The sequence below is a fragment of the Sylvia atricapilla genome, chromosome 5, assembly GCF_009819655.1.
Source record: "Sylvia atricapilla isolate bSylAtr1 chromosome 5, bSylAtr1.pri, whole genome shotgun sequence".
NCBI classification, from domain to species: Eukaryota; Metazoa; Chordata; class Aves; order Passeriformes; family Sylviidae; genus Sylvia; species Sylvia atricapilla.
The window spans coordinates 10199957-10214281 of NC_089144.1; the positions used below are offsets into that span (position 1 = coordinate 10199957).

General features: G+C 37.3%; 1 protein-coding gene across 2 annotated transcripts in view; it reads left to right on the forward strand.

The window, feature by feature from the left end:
- Nucleotides 1–14325, forward strand: part of NAMPT (nicotinamide phosphoribosyltransferase) — a 31274-nt gene that overhangs the window by 11714 nt on the left and 5235 nt on the right. The window contains exons 2-9 of one of the 2 annotated variants that reach the window (XM_066318671.1): nt 461–617; nt 1921–2024; nt 4738–4866; nt 5328–5486; nt 5842–5978; nt 7731–7956; nt 9119–9238; nt 11792–11809. In XM_066318671.1, coding sequence (XP_066174768.1) covers nt 461–617; nt 1921–2024; nt 4738–4866; nt 5328–5486; nt 5842–5978; nt 7731–7956; nt 9119–9238; nt 11792–11809 — 1050 coding nt within the window. The remainder of the gene's footprint in view (nt 1–460; nt 618–1920; nt 2025–4737; nt 4867–5327; nt 5487–5841; nt 5979–7730; nt 7957–9118; nt 9239–11791; nt 11810–14325) is intronic. The other variant, XM_066318672.1, reaches the window with a different exon arrangement.

Below are 14325 nucleotides of genomic sequence, written 5' to 3' on the forward strand. Positions count from 1 at the left end.
CCTTCTTCAGTCTGGGTAGGTTTTATCTGAGCGTGGGATGGTAACCTTCAAAACCTCAGTCAAATGCAAGCAGGTATTTGGTGGTGGGATTGAATTTTGTGCTTCCTGTAGCTATTAGGCTTGGCTGAAGTGTGGTAGAGCGAGAACTGACCTGGCAAACTGGTGTTCACTGCTGCTCCTAAAATCCTAGCCAAGGTCTTTCCAAGTCATCAGGGGAGGGGAAGAAGGTTTGATAAAGAAGCAAAGAATAACAGAGGGAAGGTAGTGTTTTGAACTGAAAATTGAAGAAGGTTAAAAACCTGGAAATTCCCTAAATGCATGTGTAGAATGTGAATGGATAAATAATCGCAGTCCAGAAGAGCTGGGAGTTACTTTTAAGCTTTAATGTACAAATATATTTCTCTTGTGCTTTGTACTGATGTTTTGAGTTCTTACTGATTTTTTATTTTTTTTTATGTAGGTTACACACTACAAGCAATATCCACCTAACACAAGCAAAGTATATTCCTACTTTGAATGTCGTGAAAAGAAGACTGAAAATTCCAAATTAAAGAAAGTGAAATATGGAGAAACAGTTTTTTATGGCTTGCAGTACATTCTGAATAAATATTTAAAAGGTAACTGTCTCAAATTCCAGTAAAACCTTTCCTCTAATGAAATAACTTCTCATTAAAGTTCATCAGCCTCTAACTTTTTCTCAAGCTTGTAGGCTTATAGTTGAAACAATTCCAGGTTATCCTGATATGCTAAAAGTAGTGACATGCATAATATCTAATTTGTGTGATTGTGAAAAAAGTTGTCCACCCTCATGAATTGGTATTGACTTCTTAATCCAGACACCTCTCTACTAACTTTATTTATGCCAGTGGTGTATTAAAAATGAAAAGGTGTTTGTCCCAACTTCAGTGGGCAAAATTGAAATGAATGGAAAGAGACCAAAACTGTGCATAGAGTCACAAGCAGATAGAAGATTTGATGGAAAATACATTTTACATTTTGAACATTAATTCAGTTCTGTGTTTGCTGTTTTGTTTACTGTGTAAACCAATAATGGTTTTAAATTTCCTTAAATTAATTTTCATTTTCCTTAAATTTAGGGTGGCCCTCAGCTTAGATCATTGAGTATGGCAGCTACATGTGAAAGTGGTTTTTATACTGATAATTTTAAGAGTAACATCTGAAAATTCCTTGGTGCTGTTTAAGATCTCGTTTGCTTTTTTGCCTAATGTACAAACATCACCTGTTCTGACCTGAGTGCATATTGCCTTCTGCCAAGTGTTAAAGGAAAACTTTAGTTATACATCTCACATGTCTTTGTCTTGATCCAATAAACATCTCTGCCAGTTCCACCAAAGATTGAAATTCCATTATAATCAAAACACTTGATAAATTTGTTTCTTTTGTCTTAAGCAATCTGAGTGTTGTTCTCTAAGGCAGATGACTGACCCTACAGCAGTAGCGTGCTTATTCAAATAATGTGGTTAATTTGCTGGTTCCTATCACAAACTGGTCAGTCAAAGGTTGGTTGCAAAGTGTCTCCATGGGCATAGCTTAACCCTTGTGCTAGATATGTCCTTGCTGCATGTGCCAACTTGCACAATCAACACATTTCTCTGGCAAAAGAACTACTGTTAAACCTCTTGACTGGTTTTTGACCGTCATAAAAGAGTGATAATCTCCAAATTTTTACTGAGTCACCTGCAAACCACAGGTGTATTTTACCCTCATGGTTTCTTGAGAATTCTAATCTGTATAATAAATGAACGTAAAGTTTGGTTTAAACATTTTGCATCTGAGATTTTCTTCCTATCTTTGTCAAAGGCAAAGTAACTTTCCTGTGCCTGAACCTTTTTGTTATTTATTTTATCAGTTGATGAATATTGCAAGTTTCTAAGCTTTAATCTGTTTCTGAAACTCCAGGTAAAGTGGTGACCAAAGAGAAAATCAAGGAAGCCAAAGAAGTATATAGGGAGCATTTTCAAGATGATGTCTTCAATGAAAAGGGATGGAACTATATTCTAGAGGTAAAAAAAATTGCAAAAATAGTTGAAGATCATTGTAAAGGATTTCTGAATCAACTGTAGAATAAATCTGACAGCCTCTCCTTTTAATCTTGATAGTAAAGACTGGATAAATTTAGCTTTTCATGTTTAGTGTACAAGGAGTAGCAGCTGTCAAATAATCATATAATTGTATTTCCTTAGAGAAAAAGTAATTTTCATCCTTTCAGATGCCAACTGCAGCTTTGCAGGTAATGAGGATTTACGGCTGCCAGCTGCTGTGAGTGGGGGCTTGTTGGCAGGTTTCCATCTGTGATGCAGCACTCAGTGGTTACTGCATCATTTACATTTCTTTCTCTAACTAATCATTACAGTTTTTTTACTCTAATGCAGAAAGCATTACAACTTCAGTTGTTTTGTAAATTTTACAGATATACGAGTGTTGAACTTCATTAAAAAATACAAGGCTTGAGCACTTCTGACACACAAGACCTCTTAAGTCTTTCCACAATTATCCTTTTTCCCTTTTGTTTAAAAAAGTGTTAGGCTTCAAGTCATTGCAAACATCTCTTCTCTGTAAAAGCAGCAGATTCAGACTAATAGCATTTGTCAGAGCTGTACTAATCTCTGCATATTAATTAAATGCTAAGTTTCATTGTGGGTTCTGCTGAATGAATATTTTTGGCATTTGAAAGCCCTTTTTTTAGTCCCTTGCACTTACATTTCCCTGGATACCCTAATTGTATGTATTTTTATGGTGACATCTGTTTATTAATATATCTGGATGTCACCCTGCCACTGGGATGGACCATAGGTATGCAAGAGAAGAGTGAATTTCCAATTAAATGTTGCAAGTGGCAGCAATATAAATAAGCCCACAGTTTTCCAAGAGTTATGGAGAGGTTTGTAGAGGACTAGCATCCAATTCAAATCACTACAAATGTGAATTCAATACATATTTGTGTTTAAGCTACATTATACATTGTGAACTGCTTTTATCTGTGTTAAAGCTTGATCCCTCTTTGGATAAACAGAATTAATACACTTCTAATGTTGCATGTCTGCCCTCACTGAGATGTAATGTGGCTTGACTAAGTCCATTCAACTTTTGATCTAGTCAAAATAAGCATTCCTACATATCCTTGGTGTATGTTTATTCTTTTCTCAGGTTTTCTTATTAAAATTGTATGTGTGTGTATATTTATATAAAAAACCCAATCATGATTTTCATGTCTTGATCTCATATGCTGGTGGCTCTCAAACTGGAAGTGTTTGTGTGCCCTTTATGCACAGAGTCCCTGCTTCTGCCTAGTGAATTCCAGTGTGTGTTCACATAGCTGCCACTGTTTTTCCCTAGCTCAGTTGCCTCAGGTGTGGGAGGTAAAGTGGAGTGTGCAGTGGCTGTGTGAGTGAATTGCCAGGATGAATTTGAAATGCACACATAATCAATTTGTACTGAGAGTAAATGAATGGGTAAATACTGGTAGAGTGAAAGGGTGGAAGAAAGGAATGGGTTTCCTGGAGGGCAATGGGCTGGTGTAAAGGCTGGAAGTTGGCAGGAATTGATGATGAGTGATAGCTGAGTAAGCCCTGAAATGTACAAGTCCATCCAAAATTTCTGCAAAGGGCTATAATACAGAGCCATGGCATGATCCCATCACTTTTTTCCATGGACAAAATCAACACCTACAGCAACTTTGAAATCTGTTTGGTTTGGGTGTTTTTTCACTTAACTATACTTTTGCCTTTATTGAATCATTAATAAATTATTTTGAGCCTTTTTGAAGTCTTTATTGTCTTTTGTTAATCCATATATCTCCAAATCTGACAGCTAACGCCTGTGTGTTATATAAACACAATTTGCTTCAGGTTATTACATTATTGAATAAACTTTTAAACTGCAAGGTAGAAGAGTGTCTGATGTCTATTGAGTACTGGAGAATATGCTTTGATACTACTTAAGAATCTGTAATTTCTCTGAATTGATGCAATTTTTTGTTGCCTTTAACAGGATATCTCATGAGAAACTTTCTGTCAAAATATGTTACCTTCCAAAACATTTTCAGCATTGCCAGTATAGCTTGCAGAGCTTTTTCAGAAATTTACAATTACTCTTCTAGAGTTGCTATTTGCAGGTTACTCTTTTTCAGAAGGCATATTTCACACAGTGTTTAGCCCTTTGGAGATAAAAGACTGATGAAAGAGTCACATTCCAATATAAGACTTCATGTTTAGTGAGTAATTGAGATGAAAATATTCTCTAAAATAGTTATTAAATGGATCCTGCTGTAATAAATGAACAAAGCACACATCTATACTAATCAAAAAAATGGATTTTTTAAAGATCTGGATAATAGCTAAACTTCTTTTAGCTTACTGCATGTGAAAGCATCGAAGAAAATAAGTAGTAAATAGTTCTTGTTCTGTGGGTACAACTTATGTATTTTTATATAAAGAATACTTAAGATTTACTGGCTTAATTTGCTCAAGGAATAGAACTGATTAATTTTGATAAAGAGACTGGTTTTTAAGTTACAGGGTTTTCTTTTCCTTTTTTGATAAATACGGATTTTTTCATTAATTTGAACTGGTGGGTTTATTTTTAAAATTGAAGGAAATTAAGAAGAAGAAAGCATTTACTTACTCATAGCCTGACTTTTTTCCATTGCAGTTAACTAAAAGAGCTGTAGGTCCTAATCTTTCCTGTTGTCTAACAATATTACTGTTTCTTACACAGAAATACGATGGCCATCTTCCCATAGAAATAAAGGCTGTTCCTGAGGGCTCTGTAATTCCCAGAGGAAATGTTCTTTTCACAGTAGAAAACACAGACCCAGAATGCTACTGGCTCACAAATTGGATTGAGGTAAATTTTGGAAATTTAAGATTTTTTTTTCCTAAGTAAATACTGATGCACTTAAATTAAAGGTTGAATCCTCTATTGCTTTAAGGGAAATCTCTGGCAACTTTCATTTTCTGCTTTAATTCTTTTCTGTAGTCATCTTACACAGACCTTTTTCCCTCACCTGGCAAAAGATCATAATAATTGTACAGGATTTTCACAGCAGTACTTCTATCCATAAAAAAGGAGGGTGGGGGGAACTATGTGTCAGTAGTTTGCTAGTGATAACTCCTGAGAAGGTCAATACCTTGCCTACCTTATAAAAGCTAATTACTTAAGCCCAAAAGCAAACTGTTGGAGGCATCAGTACTTTCTGAACAGGGAATGAAAGTAAATAGACCTTTTTGTGCCTGATTAAATGCCAAGTGGACATTGTCAAGCTCTAAACAAATATGCACCTAATATTGTGATGGATTTTCTTTTAGACTATTCTCGTGCAGTCATGGTACCCAATCACAGTGGCTACAAACTCTAGAGAGCAGAAAAAGATTTTGGCCAAATATTTGCTGGAGACTTCTGGCAGCTTGGAAGGACTGGAATATAAACTGCATGACTTTGGGTACAGAGGAGTTTCTTCACAAGAGGTAAAAGTGCTTATCTAACAGTTTTAAAAGTCTGATGTTCTTAACTGTGAAGAGTTGTAGCATGTGTCTGTTAACCTCTGGGGCTCTGTTCTGCTCTGAAATTGTGAATGCACAGAGCACTGTGTTTGGGCTCAGTGTGGAGGGGGAGGTTTGGGATGGAGGTGGGTACAATGTCTGAACTGTGAGCACTAGACTGGGAGAAGTTTTCTCTGTCTTCCCAGTGTAAGTGAATGAAGAGAATATTGGTGAAGTGGGAATAAAGTCAGGAGTCTTGCTCTTACAAACTAGTGCTAGGTGGTGACTGGACTTAGGCTTCTGTATTTGGCATGGAAACTGAAAGTTGCATCTTCTTCAGACTGCAGGAATAGGAGCTTCAGCTCATTTGGTGAACTTTAAAGGAACAGACACTGTCGCAGGAATTGCATTAATTAAAAAGTACTATGGTACAAAAGATCCAGTTCCAGGATACTCAGTTCCAGCTGCTGAACACAGGTAAGATACTAGTCTTAGTGTTTCTAAAAATAGCTTAACAAAATACAATTCTTTTCTTGTATATCTTTATATCCAGAAATATAACATACAGTATTAGCCATGATTGATCCAGCTGTTAAAGCTGCAGTTCTGTACTGATGCCTCTATGTGTTCTAGGGACACATAAGTAGCATGGTTGTTCTTAGTTATAAATGTAGTTTAAATGTTTTTAACTATAACCTTCTTCTCAGTGTCTTTTTAGAATAAACTTGAAGGCTTATACTCCGTAGATACTGAGGATTCACATTATAAACTTCAAGTTTTGTTTTAAATGTAAAATCATAATTGACAAACTGAGTTGCAGTTCATGTTCTCCCTCCAGAAAAGGCAGTTGCTCTCTTCTCATCAAGATAACTAGGAATGGTAAATACTTGGTATGTCACTAAGAATGGTGAATGAGTTTTTAAGAGTAAGGCAACTGATCTCAGACATTTCAAATCCATGTCCTGTACAAGGTTGGGAGTGAATACAAATCTGTGAATTTCAGTTGCATGTCTACACACTGAAATAAGAATCTAAACCAAGGCTGGTTGTGTGTTTCATATTGAGCACAAAACCCAGTTAAATATTTAGTATTGGTTTTAAATAGTATTCACTTAGGATTGCAAGACAGATAATGGAAAGGCTTACATGAATAGCCCTTGTAGATGAACTTTCTGTACCATTGCTGTAGTGCTGTTCTAGAACCCCTGCTTGACCAATAGATGTGACAGTTTTTGTCTGAAATTTCTGATGACCAAAACTACTACAATTTTTTTTTTTTCTAATCATAGCAAAAGGAAACACATGGAGTCAAGATCAAGCATCTTTTGAACAGCATACTGAAGTGGTGGCATTAGAGCAGAGGGTAGGGCATTAAACCCTACCTAAAGTTTGCACCACCAAATACAGACTGCAGTCACACTTTCCAAGTTAATACACAGAAAGGCTCTCTTACAAGAGACCCAAATTTGTATGGAATTTTTGTACTGTTCCACAGTCTCCAATGCAAGGTGGTGGTGTGAGCATGGTGCTTGCCCCTGGCGTGTCAGCAGGGCTCTTCTGAGACTGCAGCAACCTCTTTGAAATAAAGTTTGTTTGTCTCCCTGCTACCATGATCTGGGGCTTGTCCACACAGCAGATAATGCTGGAATTTTAAGGTAAAAATGCAATGCCCATTGACACTTATGCTGTGAATGAGAGCGTTTTTAGCTCTTTGCACACAGGTTACTGAAGTCACTTATGTCAGCTGGTCCGAGCAACTACTGCAGTTCAACTGCATTCAGTACTTATTACTGCTCTCAGCAACTCTGATTTATGTGCTCACCTGTGGCCTTGTACCAAGGGTAATGTTCTGGCTTCCTCTGGAAGAATGTTTGTATAAGTGAGAATATTTGTTTTATATCACTATTAAAAAAGAAAATTAATTCTGTTTTCTTCTTTAGGTTTTTTTCTAACAAATGGTGAGGTGCTTCATCCTTGACTTTCCATTTTGTAGCATGAAGTTGTCAGAGCAGATATTCTGTTCTTGCATCTGTAGTTCCCTAACTGAATTAAGTCTGTTTATTTAGTATCTAGTGTATTTATAATCCATGCAACACAGAGGTGATAAGCACATAGTTTCTGCTGTCATGTAATCATACTGCTTATCATTGTCTTGAACTGTTGCTGGTGGGAAATACAGAATGACATGTAAATGCAATTCTAATATGAATTTTTCGATTGCCTTTGCAGTACCATAACAGCTTGGGGGAAAGATCATGAAAAAGATGCTTTTGAACACATAGTAACACAGTTTTCTTCAGTGCCTGTATCTGTGGTTAGTGACAGCTATGACATTTACAATGCTTGTGAAAAAATATGGGGTGATGACCTAAGGCATATAATTGAAGCCCGAAGTCCAGAGGCACCACTTATTATTAGACCAGATTCTGGGAATCCCCTTGACACTGTTCTAAAGGTAATCCTTTCTTCAAGCCATTTGTATACAAGATTGGGAGGGCAGTTGTTTGTTTTGTAATGACTGGCTAGCAAGCATATAATGCTCTAACTTGGTATGCATTGTATATATTTGATGCTGGCTAATTTGGAGCAATAAAAAAAAGTCAATATTTACTTCACCTCAGTATAGATAAGGAAACTCTTGCAGTCCAAATAGTTTCATGTTTTTCATCAATCCCATTCTTGCATATGATTCTTGAAGCTTTAACAAGTCACCAGTTTTGCTGATGTAAGGATGTTGGAATGCTTTTATAAAGAGAAGTTTTTGTCACTTAACAAATTCAGTGGGAAACAACTTGAGTGCTAGTAAATGCCAGGCCAATAACAATTCTTACTACTAAGTTTAGGTGGCTGGCATCCTGTGTTAATGTAATTCACTATTTTGTGCTACAAATACATATGTAGCCCTTTTCTCTCTTTTATGAGATGTGCATTTAAGTCAGTGACACTGACTCCACATTGGAAAATGCTTCTTGCCTCATTGCTCTTTAGAAAGCATAATGATTGTTGCAGTTTCTTAATAAAAGCTATTGATACCTCTGAATTTGAGTCACTGTCAGCACTGTCCAAATAAGAAAGTAGGGGCAATGTTAGTTACATTGATACTCTATCAAATTAGATCTATACAGATTTAACATCTTTTTTTTTTCCTTTGGTATAAGTGGCATGTCACAAATAGGAACTCTGAATGACCATTATCAGGTTTCATTTTAAATATTTGTGGCTTACAACATCATAAAAAAAACCCTAAAAGCCTCATCCACCATCTTAAGGGAGGTCAAAAGAAGAGCAAGATCTAGAGCTGACACCTTTATAACAGAAAGTCACAGCAAGCAAAGGAAGAAAGCATGATTCTAATTAGCTCTTGAGTGCAAGTTCTTAAAGGCCATATTGTCTGTGACTGCTTTAAAAGTCTTCCACCACAATGGGAAGCCTTTTAAAGCTTCCCGTGGGTTTTTTTTTTTTTTGTATGGATAGATTAGAGCATGATTATGTGGGTATATTTATGAATTTATTTTAATTTTCTAGAAAAAGCATGACTCAAATGTGGAAATTGTTTCTTTATTGGAATGGCAGGCTTTTATTTTCATTTTGAACTGTCTCCTTTCCCTTTTCAATAGGTCTTGGAGATCTTGGGAAAGAAGTTTCCCATTACAGAGAATTCAAAAGGCTATAAGTTGCTGCCACCGTATCTCAGAGTTATTCAGGGGGATGGTGTGGATATCAACACGTTGCAAGAGGTAGGAGATCTGTTCATGGGTCAGGGTGTCACTGGCAAGGTTGATATTTAATCTGGACTCCGTTACAACTAGTCAGATGTTGCAGCAGAGACTACTGACCCCACCTCTGCCCTTCATTCCAGACACTGGCAGTGATATCATAATGCATAAAACAAATTCATTAGAACTCCACAGGAAATTGTTAAGATGCATAAAAAACCCTAAAAGGCATTTTCTAATCCCCCTGTTGTAACCCTTCTCTTTCCACTGTCTCTCCTTTTGTTTGCTTTCATCATGCTTGTCAAGTCTAATTGAGATCAAAATCTGGCAGTGTTTGGTGCTTTCATTGATGTCTAAGGCACACTGCATGATCACTGTGCTGCAGCAATAGTAGTAATTAACTGCTTTGGCTCATTAGTTATGTACCATCTGAAGTCTGTTTGTCGTCACATATTGAAGGTGTAGTTTTGAAGGAGACTTTTTAAAACATAGAGTAAGGAAAGCAAGTTCTTGATTGAGCAACTAGTGGAATAAGGGTTAGTTGAAAAGCCAGAAAATACATGCATAAGATTAGGGTATAGTCTGAGTCAAAAATGGAATTTTACCAGGATACATTGATTATTTAGTAGATTCTGCATGCTTGAAATAAGTAATAAATTCACCACTACTGATAAGAGGTAGATGCTAGGTAATACAATATGATTATAAAGTTATAGACTGCAGTAACTACAGATGACAATGGGCATGTCATCATGGGAAGAGAACTGACTTGGTCTGGTTTGTCCTGAGCCTTTCATCTCCAGCTGTATTAGAGTTCAAAACCAGAAATAAGTAAAGTTAAGATTAATTTTACTTGAATTTGATGCCACTTGCCTTAGCTTTCTAGACTGGCACATCCTTAGGTTCTTCGCAACAAAGCTGACTTTTGCTGCTTCTCAAAATTATGGGCAAGGGAGGTATCAGTTTTGGGTTTTAGTTGGTCTGAAGCTATCTGCAGGTCTAACATGGGCACATAGTGTGAACCTCAATGACAGAACTCAGATTTGTCTCTCAGATCCCCAGAGGGCAGTTAATGCTTAGATTGTAATCTGATAGACTAGCTATAGTGCAGTCATGCTCTGCAGGTTTTTTCTCCCCTCCAATGGCCTTTAAAGTAAATTCTGGTTTATTTTTTTTGTCCTATGTGGCTTTTTGAGAATATACAGCTATGCTAATGTGCTTAACAGAACACAAGCGTGAGAGGTTAATAGCTGGAAAGAAAATCTTACTGTTAGATAGCAGGGGAAGACACTGTTAAAGAAAACAAAACCCACACAGAAGAAAAACTTTTCTGCTTGTTCTGAACCACAATCCAACAGGGCTGATACCTGTGTTAGGCAAGTATGTTATGGCTGAGATTTTAATGAGTTGTGAGAGGACAGAAACTGGATTATTCTTTCTTGGAAGGAATTCTGGTTGCTTCTTCTAAGCTACACTGGACAAAATTCAAGGATGCCTTAACACATCAATTCTAATTAAAATATTAAAGCAAGTATTTAAAAAACTTTTCTCTAGAGTGAGAAATGCTCAACTCTCCAAGTTCTAAATAGAGCAGTAAAACAATTGCAGCAGCTAATGTGAGAGGATGAGAGGCAGAATGAGCAATTCTTTGTTCAGGTGATCTGCCTGTTTATGTATTTCCTTATGAGGCTGTCATTGATTGTGAGACATCTACCTGTACCATGTAATAGAAGAGAGCAGAAGATTCAGTTCCTCAAGACATACAGAGCAGACAGATCACTGCTGCCCAGTGACACCTTCTCATTTCTTCCTGACTCTAATCTTGCTATGCCTGATGTCAGCTTTAGTCATTGAACCGCTAGTCGCTAAAATAATTTAGACCATACTTGTAGCAGTGAACTAACTCAGCCAAAAGGGATCAGTTTTGTGGTTTAATGAATTAAATTGTGCCCTAAAAAGGGGCTAATATTTGCCAGCACTATTGCAGAAGAAAACAAACTGTTGTTTTGAGCTGGGAGAAATGGGCAGCAAGGAAAGTGACATTTCTCATTTGACAGCAGCAAATGATGTTGGAGCAAAGTGACCATGATTTTGAAGCCTAATTTTAGTTTTATTTAAATCTCATTAATCTTGTCGTCCTTTTATGTCAGCAAACCCCAGGTTTTACCATGCTGACTTTTAGAAGATTGGATAATAGCATAACATTTAAAAAAACCCTAAAACAACAACCAAAACCCAAAAGAAAACAATCCACCAAAACCTAACCAACACTGAAGTATAATTCATTCTTTTTCAAAAGGAGTTTACATGAACTAATACAAATTTATCACTGTGGCCATCTTTTTTCACCCTCTTGTAGCCTATGCAAGATTTTTTTCCAAGTATTCTGTATCACCTTTCAATTTTAGGCATGAGTTATTGTTAACAGATCAGATGAAGGGTAATGGGGACAGTAGGAAAATCTAGAATGGGTAATGATCAGTAGTCTCATTTAGCTATCCAAAGTAGATGAAACAACAATATAGAAAACAACTCAGAGTATAAACTGGATTTTAAAATTCTTTGTTTTAATAGGGGATGCTGGTAGAACAGGTAAGGAAACTTTTTTGACTTTCTTTGCATTTTCACTTTTAAAAATCATTCCAATCTGCTAACTCCACAATATACTACACTTTCAAAGGATTTTCTTTGAACATTCAATTTCCAGATGTCTTTAAATTTTTATACAAAATAAATCCTCTAATCTGGAGTCACGGTTCATGTATTAATCATGCTCGTAATGGTCAGAGGAAAACCTTGACACCTGAATTGTTCTTCCTGTATAGGTTTGAAAATGTGAAACTAAAAATTCTTCTGTATTGTTTTCCTTTGGAGGAGGCTTCAGCTGTTTCAGATCTCCCCTTTTTCTTCTTCCCTATTACTTCTGCTGTTTGCCATCTCTCCTCCATACCTAAGGAAGTAAATGGATCTGGGCTTTTGCTGTAGGTCACTGGTGCAGTCAGAGCTGTCTTTCAGCTTGGTCTGGATTTCCCTTCTCCTCCTCACCTGACAAAGATCACTAAGTGAGGAAATCTAAGTAAGGAAATCCATTGAGAGAGTGGAAAGCTAGAGGCCAGTTCTTCACCTGAGGTAAGAGAGGAGTTGTGCCTGTAGCATGAGATGAACAAACTATCTGTAAATGAGAGCAGGAACACAAGCTGTAAGGGGTTTCACTTTCCTTCTCACCCAGGCAAGAGGGTTAAGCAGCCATGGCCCAGCTATGCTGTACTTGCACTAACAGCTGTTAACCTGCAGGTATCAATGAGCAGGAAGCCTCAGCATCACATGCCTTGGTGTAGGATGTTGTTTATACCAGGTAGTTGTATCTTGCAGGGAGTTCAGTGTCAGACCTGGCCTTTGCAGCTGCACAGTGAGGTGAGCAGAGCACATTGGCTCAGGCTTGGCCAGCAGTTCACACAGCTTCAGGCTTGCTCAGGGTCTGGACAGAGCCAGAGGCCAGGTGGAGTTTACCTGTATTTGCCTCTTTAAAAGACAGCACAGATAAGTAGAGTCCATATCCAGGCCCAGTTAAATTTCATTTCTTGTGGCACCACTGGACATTGTTCTCAAGTAGAAGGTATGCAAAATACCATTTCTTACCCTTCCTTTGTCAGCTTTGGTTATTTTTTAGATACTTAAAGCAGAATTTAATTAATTTCTATCATTTATATTCCCTGAGTACCTTTTTGAACTGCTTCCCAGGAGAGTTTAATCACCTGAAAATAAATATTCCTCTTACTCTTGGTCACTGAGAGGGTATGATGTCTACTGCTAAAATCCACAGGATTGTCATGTATTTAAGAGGGCATTTGTTTAGGATAAAAAACTTTCAAAGGGTTCTGTTAAGTGGAAGCCATGATGGTAGACCTGAGATTCATTTTGTTTGCCAAATGAAGCTGAGTGAGTTGGTACCTTTGGAATGATGGAAACTCTCTGTTAAGATTTCTCCTGGGGAAATCACTGAAATGTAGTGGGAAGGTGTTCCAAGCATGCCCTCACGTGTCCTGTTGACTGTCCTCTGTCAGGCATTCAGACAGAGAGTATCTGTGAGGACAGCCTGCATGTGACTAAGTGCATAAACAAAATACTAGTGTGCTCTTTTGTTTACACTACCAGTTTGTCACCGTCTGAATTTGGAATTGTGTTTTTCATTTTTTTTCCCCTCTCATGACCCTTAACTGTCCCTTGAAAAAGCAGTTTGACATCAGTAGCTCCTGAAACAGTTCAGTGTTACTCTGGCATTTCTTCTTGATGCAAGACACTAAGATTGCCTAAAGTATTACCAGATTTCTGACTGTGCTGATTTTTGAAACTGTACTCTGTATGTTCCCCATAGGTTATGTTCTTCCATTCTGCTTCTCGCCTTCCTGTTTTTCTGGATGAATAGTATTTTGTTATCTCACTCACTCTGGTTTTCTCACCTGCTTTTGATAGTAAAATGTTAGGAGATGAGAGTTTGAATTCCTGTTCTGGGGCTGTAACCATCATTTCAGGCAGTCCTAAGAGGAACAGGTCAAGGAAACAAATCTTAGCCCTTTTATGAGCATGACTAAATGAGCACCCATTACTCCAGACTAGAGGATATCAGATTTGTCTGGGTAGAATGGGGATGGAGAGAAATGATTCAGTAACTTTTGCCTTGACTGTTGCTAGTAGTGCAGTTCACATTGATCTGTACCTGCAGGAGAAGGTGGCAAAGCAAACTCTTAGAGAAGTTTTATGTATTTTCATTTCCCATCTTTGAACTTGCTGATCTTACTCTAAACAATGTGATTTTCAAGAACATTTTTCAAGTCATTGATCAGAGAGGGTAATAACTTTCTGGAGTTGAGCAGGATGGCTGCATTGTTTCAGGATACAGGCTCTGCTTCCAGTTTCTTCCAGAATTCTGAGAAATTGGAAAGCTCTAAAATACTCCCACAAAGACTTATTTTCTTTAGAGCTCTGTTCCTCTGGGCATTGCATTACTGTGCCACCTTAGTTTGGGAAGTATATGTGCTGGCATGATAATTGTGTTTTACAGCAAAAGCTTTCCAGTTCCATGCTGGAACTGTAAATAAAAATGCAAA